At 40.8% G+C, this 25372-nt stretch overlaps 3 protein-coding genes across 5 annotated transcripts in view; 2 read left to right on the forward strand and 1 right to left on the reverse strand.

Annotated features, from left to right (window-relative positions):
• The first annotated feature begins 19 nt into the window (after positions 1 to 19).
• CFAP90 (cilia and flagella associated protein 90) lies at positions 20 to 7815 on the forward strand. Its single transcript, XM_054815037.1, has 3 exons — positions 20 to 220; positions 3771 to 3887; positions 7514 to 7815. Exons 1-3 carry the CDS (start codon positions 20 to 22, stop codon positions 7691 to 7693), a joined length of 498 nt encoding a protein of 165 aa, XP_054671012.1. The 3' UTR covers positions 7694 to 7815.
• Positions 7816 to 10555: 2740 nt separating this feature from the next.
• On the reverse strand, positions 10556 to 20733 carry FASTKD3 (FAST kinase domains 3). 3 transcript variants are annotated; one of them, XM_054816001.1, is made up of 7 exons: positions 20704 to 20733; positions 18589 to 20052; positions 15258 to 15343; positions 14519 to 14681; positions 13426 to 13495; positions 11979 to 12093; positions 10556 to 11186 (listed from the first exon to the last, which is right to left on the reverse strand). In XM_054816001.1, exons 2-7 carry the CDS (start codon positions 20021 to 20023, stop codon positions 11088 to 11090), a joined length of 1968 nt encoding a protein of 655 aa, XP_054671976.1. In that variant the 5' UTR covers positions 20024 to 20052; positions 20704 to 20733; the 3' UTR covers positions 10556 to 11087. The 3 variants fall into 3 exon arrangements, with proteins under 3 accessions (XP_054671976.1, XP_054671978.1, XP_054671977.1); XM_054816003.1 differs by having other exon boundaries at positions 20591 to 20723; XM_054816002.1 differs by lacking the exon at positions 20704 to 20733 and having other exon boundaries at positions 18589 to 20693.
• Positions 20734 to 20786: 53 nt separating this feature from the next.
• MTRR (5-methyltetrahydrofolate-homocysteine methyltransferase reductase) overlaps positions 20787 to 25372 on the forward strand; it is a 33934-nt gene continuing 29348 nt past the window's right edge. Inside the window, exons 1-3 of the mRNA XM_054815999.1 lie at positions 20787 to 20950; positions 21879 to 22014; positions 24710 to 24890. Of these exons, the coding sequence (XP_054671974.1) occupies positions 24747 to 24890 (144 nt within the window). The 5' untranslated portion in view covers positions 20787 to 20950; positions 21879 to 22014; positions 24710 to 24746. The remainder of the gene's footprint in view (positions 20951 to 21878; positions 22015 to 24709; positions 24891 to 25372) is intronic.

The raw sequence follows: 25372 nt of genomic DNA on the forward strand, positions 1-25372 counted from the left end.
AACGGCGGCCGCCGGCAGCATGGCCTCCCCCGCCCCGCCGGCGCCCTCGGTCGCCCCGGGGCCTCCGGGCGCAGGAGGGTCGGGAGGGGCAGAGGAGGAACTCGGTAGCGCGGCGGGAAGGAGGCGGCGGCCTCCCCTTTCCACGCTCTCCGCCTTCAGCCGCGTCCCGGCCAGACGGGAAGGGCCGGCGGAGCTCAGCTATTTCTACCGGGAGGCCAAGGTGAGGTAGGGAAGGGAGCGAGGCAGGGGAGAGCTCGCAGGGCCCGGCGGGGCCGGCGGGACAAGCCTTCCCCGAGCGTTTCTGCGCAGCTAACGACACCGTGCTCGATCCCTGGCCCTGTGCACGGCCCCAGGCGAGGGACCTGATCAGGATGCCTAAAAAAAAATCCCGTCAATGTTTCAAAGGCTGGCAGAGCTAGACTATCTAATGCCTAAATAGTAGCAGGTTTTATCTTCAGAGGCCTTTGCGAAGTGTAGTGGGTGTTTGCTACATATGGATGGAAAATTAGGATAACGCCTTTCCGCTGGATGGGAAGAGAAGGCAGAGACGTACGTGGTTTGCCAAGGATCGAGGACCAGCCGGCCCCATGGTATTGCTGAAAGGCAAGACAGCTTTGGGGGGAGCGGTAGGAAAGGCATCATCTGTCATGAGGCTTGGATGCCTGGCCTGTGTTTTATCTGGTAATGCACACTCTCAGGGACCCTTTAATAAGAAACCGCTCCATTTTCAGACTAAGGAAAATGTTTTCAATGTGCATCACACAAATTTTCAGTATGCTCAGCTTTAATAAAATCGATACAGCTGTTCAAAACAATAACATCAATGTATGCCTTGATAACTGAATGCTTCTGAAGGTGTTACACTGAGACTTAAGGTGTATTAACTCAAGCTGGATTAGCGCAAACAGCCACGGGAAGCCTAGCTGGGAGCCTCACCCCTGTACTTTGTGCAGCACTGTATCACCTTTTCCCCTCATTCTCTCAGCCCTCATATTTAAAATCAGAAATGAAAACAGTCTTGCACCTTCAGCCTCAGCCAGGCCGTATTGCCTAGGTAGCAAACCTTTCTCTCTCTGAAAAGAGTCATATGAGACATTGACTTTAACAGCTTTCTCCCCCCTCAAAATTACCATCAAAAAGTTACGAAATGTCTACTATAGCAGTGTAATGGAGCAGTATTATGGCAACATATATTTATTTATAACAATAAATATACCCCATGAATCCCCTCCCCACCCAAGTGACAGGCTGCTGACTAAGGAGAGCCCTGGGCAGCAATGACTGGCGACTCGTGTGAGTTGGCAGTGGCACGGCCCTGGGATCTGGGCAGGGTGCAGACCACGGCACCACACTGGGCAGTAAAGGAACAGCAAAACCAATTTCCAGCATTGACTGGGTGGCCCTGCTAAAAGAGGGGTAGATTTGTCATTTCAGGCTCCCTCGCATAGATCTCGGCGTTACCTTGGGAAGGTGCTCTGAGCCAAAGGTGAGCGGACACAGTTGGTGCCATGTTTAACAAAACATGGCAGGGAAAGCGCAAGAAGAGTCAGGCTGGGGCAGGTCAGAGGGCTTGGGACTGATGCAGCGCGCAGTCTATCCAGTTGGCACAGAATTAGCAACCATATGGTAGAGCTTTTGCTTACATTATAAAGTCCGCTTTCACACTCCAGATGACCTGGTTTGTGGAAAGTGCTGCTCCAGTGGCATGGAAACAAAAAGTGATAACAGCTGTTTAATAGGTTTCTTCACAGCACAGGCCTCAGCCACAGGGGAGGAAGCAGATTCGACCCATTCTTCTGCACAATTAAGGGATTAGACCATTTGAAATTTTTTATTTTTACAGGAATTTCATTCCTTTTTGCAGCTTAAATAGCTAAAAACAACTGAGTGTCAGAGACTGAAGCTAATAGAGGAAGATGTGCTCAGCACGTGGCGAGAAGCCAGAAATTCCTGCCTTTTAATCTCTTGGCTGACAGTTGCTCCCTCGATTGCTTTACATAACTTACTGTAGCCAGTTTGCATGGTGTTTCGTCTTCTGTGGCATGGAGAAAGCTATTACCTATTTTATGTGTGTCTGGAATATTAATGAATGTTTGCAAAGTGCTTAGCTTTAGCAGCAGTATACAGAGGATGCCCACCATGAGTGCAAATTTATTGCCTGCTCTGCATGATTCACTGATGGGTTTAAGAAACAGCTCCCCACCACCATCACCTCGGCCAACTAATTCAGCACTTAGCAACAAAGAGAAGCAACAGCAAAAAGTTACCAGTATATTGAGCACAGAAGTGTTGCCTCTACACATCTGGCACAAGATCTTAAACAGATCATCTGAGACAGGGCTAGTTTTTAACATAACAGGCTGGCTACCTGTCTGCGAGTCCCAGAAAGAATGAATTATCTGCTGTGACACAGGTAACACGTAATGGACAAATAACGCCACGTGAATAAAAACAAAGGAGCAAATAACATTCCCGGTGGTGAGTACAAATTAGATGCCCACTAAAATTCTGAATGAAACAGGTAGTGTGGGGAGGAAAGGACAGGAAGGAAGCACAGAAATAATGGAGGTGACAAATCAGATGCAGGATGCTCTTGACCATGCCTGAAATTCTGTAAGGCTTGATGGTTTCTGAGAATTGAAGGGATGGATAGGTTAAATATCAAACCACCTCTCCTCTTGGCAGAACTAAGTAATGGAGATGATACCCTTCCAAATGAAGCTGGTGATCACAGCAGTGCCTCACTAGTGCTCTTACCTATGGTTTCCTTTTAATGGAACCATTATAGCCTTCTTGACCTGACCGGAATTGACTATTTTTGGAGGATAGCATTGTAAATTGTAAGACTCAAAATACAAGAGTTTTTCAAAGGCTAAATTGGGCACACTGTAAAATTAGAGGTAAAAAAAGCCCAACAAAATGCACAGGTTTTCAAATTTGTAGTCAGCCATGCACAAAACCAGTGATCAATTGACACGTTTACCAGACATGGACCTTTTACTAAAGTTCATTATCAACTGACAGCATATTTCAACAGGAGATTTTGCTTTTCTTTCCTTGAAAACTTTTTTTTGTTTCGAAATTCCTTTGATTCCATTCATGAGAACTTCTTGACTGGATTTCATGATTGCATTTCTTAGCAGATGAGCTCTTTCATGTTGCTTATTTGGATGCAACTATGTCAACCATAAATACAATAATATTATGGCTTGGGGTGTGTTGCATTTTCATATGTGACAGATACGTGCATACTGCTGGGTCACAGGATTACCACTGTGGCATATTTCTGAACTCTTCTCAATTCTGCTTTAATCAGAAATTAAATGCTGATTCCATTGCAGGATACCTTTGTCTTTTTCATTCCAAATGAATTTTGAAACTGCCTGCTTTTGTTTTATATTACAATGACAGATCATTTGTCAAATCTATGAACTTCAGAAGGAAAATATAAAGTTCAGAAAAGTAAAACAAATAAAGCAGATAAATTTCCAAAAGTTACAACAGATTACAGGGAAAAAAATAGGTAAAATGCCATAAGGGAAATTTCAGAGCTGAATAGATTTAAAAAAAGAGATCATGTGTTATATGGTATATCATGTGACTATTTCAAAGGAGTGACCTAAACTTGCTAATGGTAGCTCGGGAATATTACAGTTGTCATCATCTAATGCTACATGCACACTGTGTAAGTATTGATTTGACTGCATATATTCTGTAACCTGTAAAGTTAGGCAATACTGTGAATTAGCCATTTTTCCCCTTTTCTCAAGACAGGAGATGTTTCCACTTATGATGCCATTTTTAAAAGACCAGAGAGTTACAACAAATATCTTCACCGATGTGACAGAGAACATGCAAAGAGTCGTGGTCTTAACATTAATGAGGAGGTAACCCTTTGATAAATTGATAATTATCTTTGTTAAAGGTATTTTGTACTTTTTGACATGGCTGGAGACTATAGGCATTGTTTTACCTTATATCATGCAGCCTATACAGTAGCAAAGGAATCAGAAAGAGGACAACATTGTCCTGGGGGTTTAGCAGAAAGCATTAGCCAGTGAAGACACCAGAGTTAGCTCCTGCTCTTTGGCATCCTGTAGATTTCCAGGTGACAAGCCGTATGCGAGTTAAAGCATGGGGAAAGAGATACGCATAGCAAGGCACGCCCTCTGTAACAGAGCTCTAGGGTCACTGGAAGTGTCTCCTGATTTGTCTGTGTCCGTCGAGAGCCGCAGTTCAGGTGGTCCTGCAGCTATTTCTGTCATGCTTGAGAACTCTTCTGCCTGAGAGGACTGGATTCAGGGGCCCCGACTCAACCACTGCCCTCTGACATCCACCCTCCCTATGCCAGCCTTTGCTGAGAGCCCAGGTCTCTGAAGCTGGTGACTTTGTTACGCGAACGTGCACTGGATTGCTCTGCAGGAAGGAAATTCATAGGGAGCTAGTGCAAAGGAGGAGGGGTCAATCAGGAGACCACATACATGCCTGGAAAATGCTGGGCAAAGCATTCGAGGCCAGAGGAATCTGAGTTTGGTGTGTAGCCTGATAGCTAAGGAAGTATGCAGCCATGTTTTTAAACTGCTGCCTTGAAAACAGAAATGCTGTAATATATATACATATATATATAAAAATAAGTATTTTTCCATGCAGCATCTGAATAATACACATACATACACAAATGTGTGTGTGTATATATATTTATACTTATATACACACACACAGAGGCAGAAGCTGTCAAAACCAACTGAAGTACAACCTCTGTCAATGGCCTCAAAACCCCAGTGGGTTCCTGGGATATAAAGAGATGTGTAGGCTAGGAATGGCTGCACGTATTGGTGATTACATATGACAGAGATGGAAAAAGGAAGGGAGAGACAAAAGTTAAAATTACTGTAACTGCTGTGTAATAAAACTGTTAAGATTTTGGGACAAAGGCCACAGCCTGTGATTCCTCTCACTGGCAGCTATATGTGCCAGACATTTCAGTGCATAGCTGTAATGCCTTTCAATTCTTTCAGGCAGGGCAGGGAGCAGTGGGTGCTACAAAGGAATCCCAGCAGCGCCCATTACCATCACTTGCTCATGCCTAGTAACTCAACTGCAGATCTGCTTGAGCCCAAAAGCCATGTAAATGACTGCTCCAGTTAAAAATTAACCTTTTTATTGAAACAAAACAAAGCCACACACACCCCCCACAAATACCAAGCCCAACACTGAGCTGGGAAATTTGTGTAAAAACAGTTTATCAATGCAGAAAGTTAAGGTTTCTTACTGAGCTCTTGTGTCCTTTCAGTATCAACAAAACTCACTTTCCTACCAGTTTGCTTCCTAAAGCAAATGCGTATGGGCCAGAATTCATACCAGCTCTGCTGGGCAGTGCACACAAGGGACTCTGCCTGAACAGGTGTCCCTTAATCCAGCCCTTTAATTAGCAGGGAGACACATCAAACCCACAGCTGTTAAATGTTACAGCATGATCCTCCTGCATGTGATGACACCCAATGCTGGACTTACTAAGTGCAGGTCACATACTTAACTCCTGCTTTTTCATTACCTCAGTAGCCCTCACAGACTTCAAATAACAACTATTTTATAAAACATAATAAATATAAAGGCCACAATCAACATCTTTCTAGTACAACACTGAAAGGAGACAGGCTGAATCCACCACAGTACACTTCTTTCCTTGAAGTGGAAAAAGCCAAACCACTGCAAGTAAGCCCTTCATTTCCTGCAGAGAGCACCCAGGGAATCCAACCATGCAGTCACAGATACTTGGTTGAGCTACACGTAGCCCAGTGACTGCAGCAGAGTGTTTGCACAAGGCTGCCATTGCTGATTTCAAGCATTAACAGTGCTAGAATTACACACTGCGAAGGCGTGTAGCAGGATGCTTCCCAGCCAACTGTTGGAAAATCTGAAATCTGCTCAATGCCGAACCCGCAGGGATGAAATGCCACCGTGCACAGTCAGCGCTGTGCTACCAAGGATGCTGAAAGCTGAATCTTATTTATTTAAAGGGAACACAAACTCTCGGAATTACATACTGCTGCCCATCATTAGCACTGTAAAGCCTGTATCACTAGCGAAGTCTTTCTTGATGGTACAAAGATTCTGTCATTTCTGCATTTTCGACATTTATCCATAACTGGGGTGGGGGAGGAAATGGTCTTGTTTTTTGCCTGCCACTACTCTTGACTTGATTTTTGTCCTGGTGAGGTTAAAAGTTGGTGTACTGAATAGCTTTCAATGGGGTGGAGCAAGGTAGGAAGGGTGGGGGGAGAGTTGGGGGATGAATTGTTTTGGAGTGGGCTTTTCTGGGTTGGCTTTTGTTTTTTGGAAGAAAAGGGTTTGCAGCATCTTCCGAAGATTCTCAGGTCTACTTTTGTCCATGAGTCTGGATATGTCTCTTATCTGACTGCCCTGCTATGAGACCCCTTGGATTTGTGCTCCCACCTACATCCTTGCAGGAAATGCAGGGGCTCACGTGCTTCATCATGAGTGCTGACACATCTCAGACTTGCGTCTGTTGTAGCAAAGAAGTCATTTGTTTGCACCTGAACTGTGGTGTAGCATCCACATTTTGATTCTCCTTGTGGATACTATTAATATCATAAGACTAGGTAAACACACTGGGGACCAAGGCTTACTGTGCCAGCCAGTGCACAAACATACAAGCAGCCTGATAAACCTGAGACCTTTGGCTAGGGAAAGGAAAACAAACAAATCCTCTTTCCCTTCTGACTCCAGAGCTCCTCATTGCTATAGCACAGGAAGGAACTGCAGATCGCAGATAGTGATTGCAAAGTCACTTAAAGAGCAGTTTACTAAGAACAGGCTTAAAATAATCTTTTCTTGGTCAGGTTATTTTTCACCAAGTCCACTTCCCATCATTGCAGAGCAGTTATTTCTGTAATCTTACAGCTACAAGCATTGTTAGTAAAATTGTGCAAAAATACAGTAGTATGTGCTTTATGTCCTTGAGAGAAAGCTTGCATAGACTAGTGATTGCTTAGGGTTTTTCTTTAGGCTTTGATTTTCTTCATGCAGTGCTTTCACTGAATTGTGCAAGTATGGTAGGTGTTCCTGTAACAGGGGACACAAATCTCTCCTGTTTGTCAAATGAATCATGCAAGTCAGTGCACAAGAAAAGTAAGAATGAAAATAAAATCTGCGCCACTTTCCAGTAACATAGCATCTAGTTTGCCGGTAATCACATGGTAATCGCCTCTGTGTGTGTGTGTGTACAAAATTACCAGTCCACAGTAGCTCATGGCACAGCTCCATATCTTACCATCTTGTCATCTAGTGATACATTCATGGTCTATTAATATACATAAAAAAATAGGTCAGGGATGGAAAGTAAGAGTGCAGATCACTGTTAAATAAATATACATCCATCTAGCAGGTGCTGCACAGTTCTGTTATTTTGCCCCTGGCCACAGCAGTAATAGATAACTGCCAAGTATTCGCTCCGTGATTTTGTTGTAAGAAGACTTTTATATTTTCACAGGAAATGGCAAGACCTGTTGCTGTTTTGTCATCTTCAGAGTTTGGGAGACGCATAAATAAGCCCATAGACCAGCCGATCAGAGATCATGCAAGGATTAATCACGTACAGGCAGAATTCTACAGGAAAAATGGCATCACCTGCTTATTGGAAAAACCTTCTCCAAGCCTGGATCCATACTAAATCTCTTGTATCTGTCATTGCCAGCAACATTTATGTGAAAAAAACCCACCTCACATCAAAAAGCAATGTGGTGCTTTTGCCTTTTCCTCTGCAATTTAGTTAATGAGAATGATTTGGATTAAAAAAAGGACGAAATAGCAGCTGTACTTTTCCTCATGCTAATTTGAATGTATGTCTTCTTACAGTCTCATAAAAATCTCATGAGGAGCACCAGCAAGAACTGAACATTTTAGGCAGCAACACTGGAAGTGAGACCTGTTGGGTCAACAGCTGTCTCTCTCCTATTTTAGGCAGTGCTTCTACATAACTATTCACAGACTTAACACTTAAGCAAGTGTGCTCCTCAAGGTATCAGTGGTCACTGACTTCTTAATCCTTACAGCGTTGCTACAAAATTGCTCGGTTGTTATCTGCACAATGGCTGAAATGGGGATTCAAAGCAGATTTTCCAAAATGGATGAGCTTACCCATTTATGGGCAAGTAAAGAAATGATCTGACTTAGAGAAGGGCTTAGCAGTTTCAGTAGACTTCAAGTGGAAGTCAAGTTAAAAGGAACTTCTGAGTACGTAGCATTTAAATAGACAAAATCTGGGCTTTGCTGATTTCAGACATCCATTTTGCTGACTTTCACTATACCAATGGTGTCTGAGGGATTGATCTGTTCAAGATTGTCACAAGAAAAATCATCTCTAGTTCTGTATCAAATGCTGAAAAAAGAAAAAAAAAGTAAAACTAGGAGAACAAGCACTAAATAGTTTGGTACAAAGGATGGAAAAACCACAAGGATTAGAGCAGTAGTCATTTAAAAAGCACGTTTAGAGTAAATGTCCAAACCTGCTTAAACATTTAGTGCCTTGTATTCTCACTGGATCCAGTGCTAAAGTTATAAGGTAATTTCAGGAGAAGGAATATCTCCTGCAGGGTATGTATGCATCTGTTTGGTTCTCGAGAGCCATTGATCCTGGGGGTGTTTAAAACTGGGGCAGTTTTGTTCCAGAAAGGAACAGCCGGACTGATGGATACCAGAACAAGGACTGGAAGTCCACAGTTTTGACTAACACTGGAGTTCTGTCAGGTACTTACACATAGGAAACCGGTATCAGTTGTGAACACAGTGAATATCCTAGTAAAAAATAATTAAAACAACTACTTAATCTGGGGCCTGGATAAGTAGTAAATTAGGCAATCAATAGCACTTGTTCGGCATGATGTGAGAAGCAGAGCACACAGAACAGCCCATTCCAAGAGGTGTATATTACTTTCATTGTTCATGACCTGCAACTTCCTCTATATTCAGTGACCTAGGGACAAGAAGGCAGTAATTGCTACATTCCTTTTCGACAATAAATACTTCGTTAAACAAATCCAGCAGCGTTAAATAAAAGGTATCATAGTAAGAACAAAGTGAGAAGGAAATGTTTTCTAACAATGCCGGAATGCTTTTTCAAAAATCGCTATCAAATATATACTAGTGAAGAATGAGGTGGAATATGGCCATATTCTAGACAGGTTATTTTTAGTTTGGGACAGTCAGTACAAATTACTTCTTTTAAGTAGTCTCACTGTAATTACAAACCATGTGTGTTTGCAAAACTACGGAAAATCAAACGTTTGAGAACACCACCACCTTCTGGCCTGTGTGAGAAATAAGCATCACCAGCTCACTTCCACCGCCGAGAAAGGCATGAGTCATCCACACCAGTATCAGTTTTCCTCTCTCATTTCTTTGCTTGTGTCACCTTCTTCAGTCCCTTCTCATCCGTCCTCGTTTTTGAAGGCTTTTCACAGGTTGTTCCTACTACTACTTGTTTCTCATTCGGTTCTAAGTGGTTGACTTCTCCCTTCAGTGCTCTGTTAAGTGTCAAAAGAATACCTTGACGATTTCTTCTGTATTAGGGAGAAGTTCCTTATAAATGTCTGCAAAGACATTTCAGTCGTTCTCCTTCAATTTCTGTTTTGCTAGGATGACAACTGTTAGATCACCGACGTGCTGTAAGCTTCCTATTACACTGTTGGAAAGTATCTCATTACCTCTTGGTGCTCCCTCACGCGTCAGTACTGACATACTACTGTGAGTAAGGGTTTTATACATGCAACAAATTAACATGAACAGAATGCACAGCATGATGCAATGTAAATCATACTTTCCAAAAATCTCCAGGAATTGTTCAGACAACTGCAACTCACAAATTATTAACAGTAGCCTTGGAGGGAAAAAAATGGCCACGTTCTGTATCTACGTGTGAAATACATAAACCTGCAAGGATGTAAAAGTTTCACCTTTTTTGTATCAAGTTAAGTAGTTAAAATCAAACCAGGTAATGCTGGGAATTCTGCTTTTCTACTCATAAATAGTAGTTCCACACAGGACAGGATGCACAAGCTAACCTGAAAATGTGTTTTACGTGGCAGTTCATCAAGTATACACTACGTGATCGGAACTAAGGCTATGTTATTTTTCCCCTTTGTTCATCCATAAAGCAACACATTGACCCAAGTTAGTGCACACTTGCTCCATCCAGCTGAGGTGGTTACTGGTTCCAGTTGTCCGTTCCGCCCTTCTGCCAGAATTTATACATAAGAAAGGACCGCACAGGGCGAGTTCTTCTGAGCTGCAGAGTGTAATCAGGTTCCATTTAGGCTTGAATGGCAGGCTGTAAACTGAAGGAACTCTGGAGCACATACACGGCCCCATTCAGCCAGTTTAGCTAAAACTGCCACCAAATACAAAACTACCAATAGTACGTACCCAGAACCCAGGGCGGCCCCCCGACAGAGAGCTGTGCAAGGCCACTGCCCTGTGACAGCTGTTCTTTTACAAAGGAAAGCAAATATTTTTTAATAAAAATACTCCCATTTTCTGTAAGGCATTGCGACTTAGTGAACAGCACTCTACATCTCTAAGTATGAGCAATAAGCAAATACTGCTTGTGCAACTACTGCAAATTTTAGTTTTATGAAACACTTGGGAAATCACACAAACAGCCATGAGTAAATTGCACAATTTCTTTTTATACTGTCAAGAAGAGCCCTGATTGATAGGTAGCATGGCACATTCTGTACATTCAGCACCAGCCAGTATCCTTGCAGTCACATCTGTCCATTTGCAGTTCTTAGTTAGAACCAGTGAAAATATAAAGGAAACACAGCACCGGCTGTCTGGCACCTACATCTCTTAACTTACAATAAATATTTACACAAAACCTAAGAAAATATGTTGCTCTTTATTACTCTTTACATGTCAATTGTTCCAAATATTGGAAGGTCTCACATTCAGAAGCTCACATTATCTTAGGTGGAGTTATTTAGAAAACAGAATTGTTCTTCCATGCACAATATTTACACTTTAATAGTACAGGAGGTCAACCTCTGATTTAGTAGTATTCTCCAGTGTCAGCAGCTGCATCCGTATGTGTGAGGAAAGATTTTTTCGTGTAGATATTCTGCCATTTTTCTGCAATTCTGTAGACTCTCTATCTCAAAAAATGGAATCTGGAAACAAAACAAAAATGATTGCTGGAAATACCTTTTAATAAACAACTGGGTAAGATTGATGTTCATTAAGCAGATGTAAAATTACACATCAAAGATTTCTCTGTTTTAAAATTAAATATTTAATCCTAAGCATATTATTGATCTGCAAATCACCTGAATAGAGAATATTGTAAAACAAAGAGTGATATCCATCACAGTTTAAACTAAGTTAAATATAACGGAGTTAGGCTTATGTGATAAGTGCTTATAAATGGAAAAGAAAATCTCAAAGATCTAAAAGTAACTGGTTTGGTCCAAAGTATGTTTAAGGCTAAAAATACCCCTATTAAATCAACAGGCAAAATAAAGGATATACTCTGCTGTGAAAATATTATTTACAATACAACGCAGCTTCTTTTTTTTTTTAACTCCTCTTTTTGAACTCCAAATTCAGACCTTTTTTAAAAAGTATTTAATTAAAAATCCCAATCCTACTGAACTCTTAGACAACATTTTCCTTTAAGTCAATATTTGAGCCTTAATCACTGGAGAGAAGTACTTTTTTCAAGCAGCCACTATTTGGCAGAAAACCCAGGCAGAACACACTAATTGATCCAAGGAAGAAAAAGGAATTTCTGTAACACCCTCAAAAAGGCAAAAGCTAGGCAGAGAGAACGTAACATCGAAAGGACAAGACTACATCTGCCTTGGGAAGTAATTGCAACTACAGTTTTAAGCATTATAAAATAATCATTTTTTCACTTGTTTTGTTAGCCAGAGCAAAAGCAAACCACTGTCTTTGGACTTTACCTGCACAACTTCGTAACCAAGTAACTGAAGATGTCTCTGTTTAATAGCTTCTTCTCCCAACAGATTGTGGCTATTAACACAAAATCTATTTTGACCATCAACACAGAGGGCAATTCTAAAATCAAGCACAAGTGTAGTATTAAAAAAAAAAAATAATTCAGTTATTTTAATCACCACAACTACTGCTGTTCCTAAGAAGCATGAGACAATACCTCCCCTCTTACACCCTAACACCACCTAGAATTAGATGTTGTAGGATAGGAGTTACCTAGTTCAGGACCATTTAAAATTACTCCATTGAAGAACGGGAGGGGCAAAGCCTGAAGCTTAGCGAAACTCATCTGAAAAGCTTATTTATATACCCTGAACAAAAATTACCATACAAGTTAATAAAAGTTTGATATTTTTAATGCTACTATTCGTAAGCTGTTTTGAATTCTTCTAGAAGGAAAAACATACAAAACATGTCTCAGCTTGAAAACATTTCAGCAGCTAAATTTATTCAACCTATTAGTGTACCTGTTAAACCTTTTAGGGTTGAAGTTAAGTTTAAGCTAAATCTGTTTAAGTTAAACCTGTACGGATGGTTGGCAGCATCATGGCTTGTAACTATATTTTTTCTCCTTGGTGATAAAAATTACATCAACTTAAACCAAAATTTATATATCCACTGTAAAAGCAGTTGCTTAAATTTTCAGTTTGTTAAGTATATTGTGACCTTATTTACACATCAATGCTGTAATTAAAAAAAAAAATCAAAGCCCATTCTTAAACATTTAAGCATGGGATTTTTAAAGAACCTTTATTAGTCTGTGAGTCTTGTGAATGTTAAGCTGGAGAAAACATAACCTTTTCCAAGACTTTTGCTTTATCCACCAAAGTGCAGTTGCAAATACCATCAGACCATCAGGTTGCTTAATTTTGTATCCAAGGTTTCTCAAAATAATTCTCGTTTAACATATTTTTTAAACACCTATGCATTTTTCAGTAAAAACAGCACCTGTAGCAAATATCCTTGTTACACAGGATTCCTTACAGAAGTAAATTTGTGAACTCAAACTGGCTTAAACTGTGTGAAATCTATGCAGACATGCTCAATTAGAATTAATTAGGTTTTAATTTGAATGAATTGGAATTAAAAATGAATTACAGAAGATCAAAATACATTAATGAAAGCCAAATCAGGATCACTTTGATCTGACTGTCACTGGGTAAAGAGACTAATTGTCTGACACTGTATAGTCAGGAGGCAAAATAATGAGGAAAAAGCGCAGATCGTTAATTTTGCCAACTTGGTCCTCTTGCCAGTAGTTTCAATGTGAAACTTTAGTTAGCTTTGTTGAGGTCAATGGCAAAACTCCAATTAGCTTAAATTTTGCTGGGGTTTCACCCCGGATGCTCTTTGTCAATGTTAACATTTTACCAGTGGTTTCTTTTATTCTCTTACCGTCTGTGTACCTCTTCACATTGGGTAGCAGGCAATACAAAACCTTCTTCATCTAATTTAATCTCAATATCTAGTATAGATTAAAAGAGAAATGACATTAAAACTCAATTCATATAACAAACTGTTTACTGTAATTCTCATCCTCTTACAGTTCATTGTTTTATAAAATAACTAAAATATAAATAGCAATACTTTTTTCTGAATCACAGAGGCTTGCAAAATGCATATAGACTATTTAACACAAATGAGTGATAATTAGTAACACTTCAGCTAATAATGCTAACAGCAAAGTAGTATTCCAAGTCCACTAAAAAACATAATGTAGTTAAATGGCACTTTGCTGGGCTGTCTAGGGCCTCTGGAATTTTGAGAGCTTTGGGGAGTAATTCTGGAGTCATCCCTCTCTCCATTTTATTTTTTTTCACCCCTACAATGTCCATGGGGTCCAAGAGACCCTTCCTTCCACATCTTTATCCTACGCCCCTCCTGGGCATACATCTTTCCTCATCATCTTCTCCTCTCAATTTCCTTTCCTGGCGCATGAAACACTGTTTTGTCCACTCCTCTCTCTCAGTCCACAAACCCCACTGACTGTACGTACTCAACAGCTCTTGCTAAGGGGAGAGGAGCCCGGCCGAGCAGGGCAGAGGGCTGACAACCCTCCAGCTCTCCCTTTCTCTACTCACCACCAAAGCAGAGAAAGTAGCATTGCCTCATTTTCCTTTACATTATACAAACTGTTTATAGGATGAGTAAAATGGGAGCTGATAGTAAAAATACCGAATACAAGAGTTAGCAGCTATTTTCAGCGCAGACTGGCTGTGTAAACTTCAAGTACTATTGCAGTTCTTTTCTCTCCCTGTGCTTCTTTCTCACATTGAAAATGCATTTACTTGAAGTTCTCATAATCTTTCCTCATTTCAGACCTTCTACAGAGTTTTGTATTCCAGTTTACTTTTTCCATATTTGCACAATTTAGAATGCACACAAAGGTAATAAAATCAATCATTTTTACTTCTGGAAAATAACTGTGCCTAAAGCTTTGACAGCATAAGTACACATTTTATTATTAATTCAAAGAAATGATACTTACCAACTGTATAGAAATATGGTGTTGATACCTCTGATGCAAAATATATTCTTTTTTTCAGTAAATAAAGTAATCCAGTCTTCACCCTTTTGAGGAGGTGAACATCCAGGGAACTGTGAGGCATGAGAAAGGCCTTTACTTGATACTTTGGAAGGAGTTTGGGACCCTACATAATGACAGAAAACCAAATAAAAAAGGAGATCACATTTTTGCCACTACCTCATATTAATGTAGCAAAATGTATTCTGTGCATTTCAAAGCCATGCCTATTGAGAGACTTATAGTCTGAGGTATGGTCTGCTAGAAACTTCAAAACAAAACAAAAAAACAACCACCAGAAGATCCTCAGCAAGATTCCATGGTATCGCGCTGAATGTATCGCTCATGAGAAATGCACAACTGTTTCCATTCCTCTGCGGTGAGGCCAACATCAAAGTGCCTGATCTCTTGTTCTCCAAGACTTCACAAGTCAAACATAAAAAAGGACTAGTTGTTGGAAAAGTACTTGGAGATACTCAAAAAGCACTTTAACTCAGAGCTAGTCAGTTCTATCAAACATACAAATATATCAAGTCAATCAAACAGGTAGAAATGCTTCATATTTTTATCAAGAAAAAAACCCCCAAACTTTCATACAATTCCAATGTTTTTATGGGAGTCAGTCTTCAACTAATTATCAACAGGGCCCTAATGACCTTATCACCTCTTGCTAACATCAGTTCTGGTTTCATATGTACTGTACCTCATAAAATGGGCACTCCAGGGTAACAGTCAGAAAAAGCTGGGTTAGCTGGCAGGTAACAATTCTGTCCAAACCAGGTGGCTGAGCTGAAAGAAAAATATTCAAGCTTTCAGGTATACCTTCAATAAAGTATCTTTACACAAACCATCGTCAGAAGTTAGGAAAAGCTATTCAGTTTAACGCACAGAGAAGCTACTTGATCATTACCATCCTTGATCATTGTTTGAATGCACAGAAAGATCAGTTGTGAAATGATATAGTTAGAAAAATGAGGAAATGATTTACAGAAATATCATCAACATAAAAAAAATACAACTAGCAAGATCTTAGTTAAGACTGTCATGCTCTTTCACAAAAAAATGAGGATCTGAAAGATGCAAGATGTTCTACAGGGAGGAATAAAGTTTGAATTGAGGTCTTGGAGAAATATCCCATTTCCTTCTTCCTACAACCCCTTCTCCCCAAATTATAATCCCAGGATCTCATTGTTCCACTCAGATTATTTTTTTTTTATCTGAAAGTAGCAGATAATATTGAATACTTTCTGGAGATTTGTCTACAAGTGTATACTTGAAGAATCTTTCATGTTACATGCAAAGTATTATTACAGAAGGGTAAAATCCTGATGTAGTATAAGATGCTAATCATACAGGTCATCTTCTCAAGTTCTTGTTCTGAACTTTGACTACTGTAGTGGAATACCTTTATATTGATTTAAAAGAATATATTCAAAGTAACTGGTACTATGAGGTTTCTCATTTTTGAAGTATCAACTTGAGAACTTTAAAAGACATTCAGTATTTTAGGATATAAGGAATGGCTGCTTCCTAAAAATCAATCTCTTAATGTATTTTGTTTTGAACAGCTAAAAATTGAGTGACGAAAGTTTCTAATCACTTTGAAAACTTGACCTTCTATATAGTTTTATTAACAGAGCAATCTTAGGTGAGATCTATAGAAGTCACTTATCTTTCTGGTGTAGCTTACATAACGCCACTAAATATGCTTTACTATCTAACACAGAATTATTTAAGATCTGTAGCTTACAACTGTGTTATTCATAGTAGGTTTGTGTCCAAAAGCGTTGACTTATGTAATAGTTACAGCCAAGGACAGGCTATCACATGGGGGACATTCTAGAAATTTACTAGGAAAAAAACCCCAAACAATTAGGTGAAGGCAGCCCTTGCAGACCAGACAGTCTTGGAAGCAGCAGGTGAGCAGACTCTGAGATCTCCTAAGCAAGATGGGATACACCATGGGGTTGATTTTTAAATTTCATAATGTTTCCCTCAGTATGGTAAGACATATGGCCAAGGATGGGAGTGTAATGCTCGTTCACAGGTGGAAAGGAGAGGAGCCCAGGGCACGGAACAAAGACGGGCACAGGAAGCCTCCACCAGAGGAGTGTAGTCAATGGGAAGAAGCATCACATAACTACATCAGATTCTAAATTAAAAGTAATTTAGAAGCCAGGATGAAGCACCAATCTTTATGCCTGGTTAAAACATATGTGAGCCTTAGAATTCAATTTGCATTTTTGCCTAGGTAATTAAAAAAAAACCATACCAGACTATCCTTAACTGCTCACATTTATGAAGCTGTTACATTTTACTGGTTCAGATCTCGCTTCTCTTCTAATTAAGCCAACAATTGCGCTATGCAAATTAATTTTTTCAGCTTTATCCATTTACCCTTTTCAGCTTTCACAAGCTGATCATAATACAATACTAAAGAGAAATACAACCAAGTTGGAAGCAAGAATATAATACAATAATCCTTATCCTGAAAGAACAGAAGAGTAGAGATGACAGCAGAAGTCCATACCTGGTTCTACCTTACCCCCACCTGAAAAGCTGGACACAGCGCAGCCTGATGGAAGGTAAGGAATAAAGCGCTAGAATCACTTACGTGCAATGGACCTTACTTGAATCGTAAGGAAAAACAGCATTTGAAAAACACATTTTGTACTGCCCGAGATTTACAAATTCTGTGTATATATTTGTAACACTATTTACCAATAATAGTAATTTTAGTTCTTTTTGTCCCAATGCTACACTTCACTTCTCTCTCGAATTTGTACTAATCTTGACCAAAGTTTATAAGGATTTTCAGACTATTTTTTAAATATAATGATTATTTCTGTAGTACTAGGTAAGCTTGCTAGTAACACAATTGTAAGGAAGCTGTGGAACAATTGTTATAACTTTTCTTGCATATTATAATTTAGTACCAATTTTAAAGGCTACGAACAGGTTTTCTGACAACTGTGATTGTGCACCTTGCCTTTAGAACCTCAGAAAGAGTGTGGTTTGGATGCTTAGAAAGATATCCAGAAATAAGGATTATACAAATTCAGAGGACTTAACCTTAAAAATACAGGCAGCAAAATCTTAAATCTAACCAGCAGTGCACAAGCAGAAGTTAATTATTTCAGCTTCACAATCAGTACTACTAGTATTTCTGTTGTTTTTTGAAATAGGTCCTCCCCTGGGCTAGCCTCTGAGTAAAATGCCTAAGAGCCAGTCCCAACCCTAAGGAGTATGAGATCCAAGTAAGCAAAGCAAACAATTGTAGTGGAAGAAAAAGATACAGAAAAGTGATGTCCCAAATCCGCAAAGCAAATGGGGGGCTACACCCAGAAGAAAAGTCTCATTTTCCAATGTTCTACCTTTATGCCACATCCCTCATGTGGCGGTCATTAAAATGCAACAATTTTGAGAAAAATCAACCCAGAATCACTAAACTATATTTTACATCACTCATGCATCATTCCAAGTATCATTGCCATTAAAAAATCTACCGCTTTTGGTCTCAGCCTTATTAGTTCCATAATAATTAGTCTCACTAGCCTTCCTAGTGTTAACCAGTCTCACAGTAACATAGTCTCACTTCAGTGTGAGTATTCACATCGGTCACTGCATAGGCAAAGAAGTTTAAACAGCCAAAGTTAAAAGTAACACATTTCCTGCACAGAATAACTTAGCATCTAAAACCTGTATGAGACAAAGGACAAACACAGGGAAGAACAGAGGGTCAGTAGTTTTTAGAAAAGCAGAAGAATTAACTAAAATAAAATTTTTAAGGGATTTCAAATCTCTAAGATTGTACAGGGCAATTTTCAAACTCCCTAAATGATATAAACTGAAAGAACTGCAACTGTGACAAGGAAGCAACAATCTTTGGCATCCTGACCACTATTCCACAGTCACCTTAATCAGGTCATTGTTGATTTGACAGATGTAGTTGATGACAACTAGGTCCTTGACAAGAGACACACCACATAATAGAAAGAAATGCAGAATGCGACAAGAGAAACACTGCTCCTTACCTTGAAGCTGTTGCAGAAAATAAGGACTAAATATTTTTGGCAGAAAATTTACTGGATAACGTTGAATAAGGACACACGAGTGCAGCAGGTTCAGCAAGGTGTGAGGCTGAAACTGACTAAAGCGAGTATGCAGTACGGTTTCAAGCTTCCTAAACAGGGACGAAGCACTGGGAGGAAGATAGTTAAGAGTCCCAAATGGTATAATATACTCAGCAATCTGGTCAGTGGTAAATCTGTCAGCACTGGAAATGAAACCTTCTGCCACTGCATCAAAGATAGGCTTAGAAAGGATCGTCTTTCGGCAGCAATACTGCATGACTTTGCTGACTGTTTGAGGATGCATGGTAAAGATGGACTTGGGAACATATGTTTCCAGTGCCTCTGTAAAAATTTGTTCACGATGTTCAAAGTATAGGAAGGCTTCCAGTACATTCAGCAGTTCATCACCTGTGAAATATGGAATATGCTTCACAGAATGCTTACACAGTGCTGTCACTAAGGGAAATGCCTGAGTCTGATGAAGAGCAACCAGTGAATTCAGTATTATGCTTGTGAACTTTGGGCTCAGCTGGGAAACTATGGTCAAAGTGACACTGTTCATTCTGTTTAGCAAGTCTTGGTATTGTTCCCTTTCCCTGACAGTCACCTGCAGCATCTTATAAACCATCACCATTTCCCTAGGGCTCCACTTCTCAATGTCTTTTTTTTGTATGTGGTTCACAATTTGTTCCAGTGTCACACTACTTGGGCCTTCCAACTGAAGCAAACTCTCTCCAAAAGCACACAGATTTGTAAGAGTCAACTGTCCTTTAGCAAGCCGTTGCTCACCCTCTGAAAGCAAGTTTGCCATCAGTGTACTCTGGGGATCTATACGTAGTTTTACCAAAGCTTGCAATGCATTCAGCAGCCCGGTGTTTGACAGTTTTGAGGATTCAAATTCAAACTGGAAGCATAATGCCCTGAAAACTTCATTTTCTAACACTCCTCCTGGGTTTTTCAGACCATTATCATCTACCTCAACTTCAGAAATCCTCTGCAGGGCTCCTGATGCCATAGTATCAGACATGATTTCCAGAGAGCTAAGAAAGTCAAAAATCTCTTTCGATGTACAAAGTCCGTTCAACTTCCTGAAAAATAGTTGTTCATCCATCCACCCATTATCAGATTTAGGACTGCTCCCAGTATCTCCACAAAGATGCACAGTTTCATTAGGAGAAAGAGACTGTATCTGCAGTTGTATGTGTTTTTTTCTACAAAATATATATGGAGATTTATCTTTGAAACATACCATCCTCATGGCTATGGAGCTACAGTTTTGGGGCTTTCGCTGTCCACTGATAAAGCTCAACCTTTTGCTTAGGGTCATCAAAATGGACCTGCTTGCCGGTGTGCTGGATGAATAGAACTGGAAACTTTTTTGTCTAATCAAAGCCATATTGGATCAAGTGGCTTCTCAAAAGATACCTAGAGGAAGAAAAATACATGTAAATCTATAGTTTGGAAGACAGCATAAGTGTTATTAAAACGCAGCAAAAAACCCTTTTAGCGGCTGGACATGACCAGAACGATCCCTCTCCCACGACCATCAGCGCAAGGCAACGCAAAGAGAAGAAACTACCGGCAGCAGCGAGACCTGTGTGACAGATTGCACCGCGTCTCTGCCCCGTGTCTCCCTCAGGACACTGCGGGACACGCACACACCACGCACAGTTTCCCCAAGCAGGAACTGCACGACGGCGCTCCTCTTTGCTCTCCCGGGCCGAGGGCGCTGGGCAGCAGCCGGGCACACCGCCGTTACCCGCGGCTGGGGCGGGCCAAGCGGAGCTCGCAGCCGCGAAGCCGGGGGGCGATGGGTGAATGTGACATTGCGCTAGGCGGCACCGGCGGGGCCTCTCCGCCCCCTCCGCCTCACGGGCCCAACGCCTCTCCCCGCGGAGAGGGACGGGCAGGGCCCGGAGCGTCGCCGCGGGCAGAGGTGCGTCCCTCCCACCCCAGCGCCTACTGCCGTCTGCCACGGGCTGGGGCGTCGCTCCCCCTCCATCCTCTTCCTCCCTCCGCCGCTGGGGGCACTTGGCGGTGCCGGGGGGCGAGCTACGGGAGCGCGGAAAGCCTCACCTCCGCCGCCATGACGGGCAGCGCAGGGGCTGCCGGGAGCTTCCGGCGCTCTTCCGGCAGGTTCCTCCGGGCGTCGGCAGCCGCTGCCTTCCCCTAGCGGAGTTTGGCTCACCCCAGCACGCTCCACCCCGGCCACCTCCTCCTCGCTGCCTTTCGAGGCCTGGAGTGGCGCGACGGTGCCTCGGGAGCCGGATTTGTCCCTGGTGAAAAGCGCGTCTTTCAGCGAAAGTAATCCCGTTCTCCGCAGGTGAGCGGCGGGTTCGTGCTCTGAGAGACACCTGGGGGCTGGGCGGCAGGTGAGGGGCGGCCCGGCCAGGCCTAGTCCGGCGGTGCCAGCTCTCTGGGAGGCTTCTGTTGCTGCAGCGGCGTTCAAGCCTCTGGTGTGGACCTGGCTTTGGCTCCCTAAAATCACTGTCCTTCTGCTGGGACAGCTCTCCTGCTTCCCGGTGGGATGTTGGTTGGTCCAACCAAATTTTTCTGGATGTAAGGTCAGCCCTGGGCCGTGGAGAGTTTCACAAGTGGGCTTCATTGAAGGTTTTATGTTTTTTATATTTGTCTTGGTCATAGAGTGAATGTGATGCTGAGCAAGTCACTAACTGTTGAAAAAATGACATGGGAATGGCTTTGTGGCTCTGAAGGCATGGTCCCACAACCCGATTTAAAGCCACATGTAAGCGTGTAAAGCTACTGCAGAAGTTTATTCTGGTTTTGTCCTGTCCATGGCCACGCATTTTGCTATGTTTGACAGACCAGCTACATGAAGTAGGTGGTCTGGCCTTACAGTACAGCTGCATCATTACAGGGACCAGCACATCTGGGTTCAGTGAAAGTGTGTGGGTAGCATTCATAGATGGCTTGTTTGCACCTGTAGTGTGTTGACTGATGGAGCTGATGGAGTCCCTGTTAATCTTTTGTGGACTGTGTTAGTTTTCTGACTGGATCAGAAAGGCTGAATTGGGAATTTCATCCTTAGTTTCATGTTAAGCCCTGGTTTGAGCTAGCAAATCCTGGGTTGTTTTTCCAGCTTAAACATTGTTTTGGTTTTTTTGATGCGCGACTACCAACGCGTCAACATGTTAAAGGCTGCTGGAGTGATAATACTACTAAAGTTAGAGGGATTCTCTAGAAAGGTCGATAGTCAAGAATTACCATTTTCCCCCTCCTCTTTGTTTTAGTTGAACTCATATCACATAAGTGGAAGTGACATACCGTGTTTGAAGAGTGTATAGTGCAGCAAAGCAAAAGCAATAAAGGCAGTACGTTCATCTGAGTGCAAGTGTGTTCCTGATTTGCGATTGTGTTCATCTGCAGGTAAGCATGGCTATTTTTCCTTACTTTTAGCAGGCATCACTTGATCAGTTTGTGCATGAAGCTCTTCTGGTTGATAAGAGAGCTGATGCTGTCACAGGGAGAAACTCCTCAACTTGTGTAGTTTAGATCGAATCAGGATGAAAGGAGTTTACTGATCTATTAATGACATAATTATCTGTCAGGTAGTTAACTGAACTACTGTTTAATCAGTTAATTGAACTATATATTCAAGATTAATAGTAACAGCACAACAGATACAATACTAGGCACTTATCAAATGTTAATAAATGCCTACAAATATTTAAACAGCCATCTATATCTAATTCCAAGGAATTGTGTAATTGTGGGCTGCCCCCCACACTTCCCACAAGGAGACGTTCGCACTGTTACATGCACACACAGAGCCCCCTCTCTCAGGAGGTGTGTGTCTCAAGCACGATCCTCTCTTCTGGCCATGTGGGTTCTCTTGTTCACACACACCTTCTGTGGGAGGTGTGTTTGCTCTAACTTTTTTGTCTCTATGCAATCTGCTAGTCCATACACCAGTGAGAAAGCTCCCTGCGAGTTCACATCCATGCACCCAAGATGCAGGCAGCTACTTTTTGCACCCTTTGTTGTTACTGTACTAGCTGGAGTGGAAACAGGTCACAGTGTCTTATGGGGAGGCTGCTCTGCCTGGCCTAGGCAGAGGTCATGGTGCTGTTAGGACAACACCTGGCCATGTCAAACCTTGTCATGACTTGTTCTTTCTGTTGCCCTCTCCTCTCACCCTGCTATTGCAAATTTTCATGCTTCTCTTACACATCTTCCCAAGCTGACTCTTTTGTTTGAAGTCTGTTGGTAACCCCCTGGCTATAATGTTGGCAGCTCACCCCTCAACTTTTTGTATATAGAAGGTTCTGTACTATAGTGTGCTCCCAGTGGAAAACTGTTTATCTTTCTCCCTTTCCGAGGTATGAGAAAGAATGTAGTAATGAAATGCTACTTCATCTTTATTGTTTTTCTCCATTTATAGTTGTGTGTTGCCACTGCTGATGAGAACAATTAGGGTGAAAACATAGCATATGACTAGGATGAATCTGTATTACTACGGGGATCTGAGGGTATTTAAACTATTTCATATGAATTGTCATAATTTGTGTGTCATCAAATTTCTTTGTGGGTTTTTTTGGAAAAGGAGAGTGAAAAATCATTTTGTGGATTGTTTCAGAGTATGCATCTTCTGTGCACATGAAGCCAATTACTAAATGAATTTATTTAAAGCCACTATTAAGGTAATTATTAATATTTTTAGGTAATATAATGTAATCAATTTAAAGTGAAAACTATAATAGAAAACGTAGTAGAACAAAATACAGTGAAAGCTTTAAAACTTTTTAGTAATTACATTTTTCATGGAATTAATGTATGGTACAGGCACTGTACTCTTAAGAAGCTATCACTTAGTTTTAACACTTTTGATTTACAAGTATGCTTTAAAAAAAATTCTAATAGGAGAAACTTTCCAGAATACCATGGGGAAAAATATCAATAGAGTGCAGTATTCTTCTTATGCAGTTGAGCTGTGTTTGTTTTCCCTTGAGAGTAACAGGAAAAAGATATGCCTCAAATTACTTAGCCACAGGTTTCCATAAATCAGTGTGTGTGGCTAGGACACTGAATGCTTTTGGTAGTTGAATCTGTGTGGGAGCAATAGGTGAAGTACAGCAAACTGGGCTCAGGTCAGAAAAAAATCTCAAGTTGGGAACTGAAAATTACTCAGTTGTAATTCTAGGCATTTGAGTTCTAGTGCAGCTCCCTAGCAGCGACAGAATATTGACAGAAGATGAATTTGTAATATACGTATGAGAGAGATTCTACTTGTCTTTTTTATTCACTGCTTCTTGAAGTTATCCTTACATCTGTTTTGTTCTGTGTCGAAATCATGAAAGAAAACTTCTTGCATTCAAACTTTCATGGGACAGGTGAATGAAGAAGGATATGCATCTCATTCATCCTACTGCTTTCAAGACTTTGTGAGGGAGTGGCATTTTACACTACAGCAGATTTCTCTAAGATGGTTTCTTATTTTTAGAAGAAGAAAACCCAAACAGTCAATTCTGTAGTTGTACTTTCATAGGAATCTCCTTTTTGAAATATGAAATGAAAAACAATGTTTGTGTTCTAAAATACAGACATAGTGGACAGTAAAGCGTAAAGGCATTCAGGCAAGAAATACTGATTTCAGAAAAGAAGAAACTGAGAATTTTAATTTTTTTTTTAACTCAGGCATTGTAGTTTGACTTCACCAGGTCTATGTTTTGGTTTGGTTTGATTTTCAAATACATATCAGAAAACTGACCAAAGCAGTCACTGACTTAAAGTGGAAAATATAATTTACGTAATAAAAATAGTATATATTTTCATGAAACTAGTCACTCTATTATATTCTTTACAAACTAGATTCTTGATACTGGGGATATTGCAACATCAAGGCAGTACAGCACATATGACCAATACCACGAGTCCTTTGCAACCTGGCCTACAGAACTTTGTTGTGAGAAATGGCTTTTCTTCAGAGTAGATGCCTCATTTCCAAGTTAAACACCAATACTACTATGCTTTAAAGTATCTCTTTAATAAGCACAGCAAAATCTTGTGGTTCTGCATGCAATAAATTCACTTTTTTTTTTCCTTCTTTTTTTTTCCCCTGCAGTGTCTTTAAAAAAAAAAAAAGTGCTCTGTTTTGGGAAATGTGCTGTGATTTAAAAAGGAGGTTTTTGCTCCTCTATGCAACACAAAAGGGGCAGGCAAAAGCCATAGCTGAGGAAATATGGCAGCAAGCAGGTGCCCATGGACTTGAAGCTGATATGCACTGTATAAGTGAAATGGACAAGGTGAGATACTCAATACTGCTTTGAAGAGTAGATATTTAAGAGCTGCATTTTTCATGTGCTTGAGCAGTGGCTGTTAATAATCGTGAAGGCTGAGCACATGCACCCACCTAAAATATACCATCTAGTTTTACATTTTCATTTCTTAGGAATCAGTAATTTGGACCAATACTCGTAGACGCTTAATAGACTCCTGCCAACGGTACATCTTCTATTTGATTTTTTTATTAGAACAGTAAATGAATATATCTTTGATCTCTCTTCTAGGAATAGTCCGGTGACTTCTTGAAAGCTATTTATGTATGCAGTAGTGAATAAATTCTGTATTTACTGGTCAGCTCTCCTGTTGATAGAAATTACACTTTTTTGTTTTTTTTCTGTTATTTTTATGTTGCACTGAGGTCCTGTGTTCTGTTAAAGGTGGGGTCCAGCATGACCCTGAGCTTTTGTGGGGTCTTCTTGAGTTGCTTAGCGTATGCACTCAT

Source organism: Grus americana, chromosome 2 (assembly GCF_028858705.1).
Source record: "Grus americana isolate bGruAme1 chromosome 2, bGruAme1.mat, whole genome shotgun sequence".
Taxonomy (NCBI): Eukaryota; Metazoa; Chordata; class Aves; order Gruiformes; family Gruidae; genus Grus; species Grus americana.

Excerpts from the sequence above, each read along its gene's own strand:
- FASTKD3 (XM_054816001.1), bottom strand. The coding sequence starts at position 20,023 with ATGGCTTTGATTAGACAAAAAAGTTTCCAGTTCTATTCATCCAGCACA. Across the intron at positions 13,496-14,518 it reads ACCATATTTCTATACAGTTG|ATATTGAGATTAAATTAGAT; the intron begins GTAAGTATCATT and ends AATCTATACTAG. Across the intron at positions 12,094-13,425 it reads TGTGAAGAGGTACACAGACG|AATTGCCCTCTGTGTTGATG; the intron begins GTAAGAGAATAA and ends GCTTGATTTTAG.
- CFAP90 (XM_054815037.1), top strand. The coding sequence starts at position 20 with ATGGCCTCCCCCGCCCCGCCGGCGCCCTCGGTCGCCCCGGGGCCTCCG. Across the intron at positions 221-3,770 it reads ATTTCTACCGGGAGGCCAAG|ACAGGAGATGTTTCCACTTA; the intron begins GTGAGGTAGGGA and ends CCTTTTCTCAAG. Across the intron at positions 3,888-7,513 it reads GTCTTAACATTAATGAGGAG|GAAATGGCAAGACCTGTTGC; the intron begins GTAACCCTTTGA and ends ATATTTTCACAG.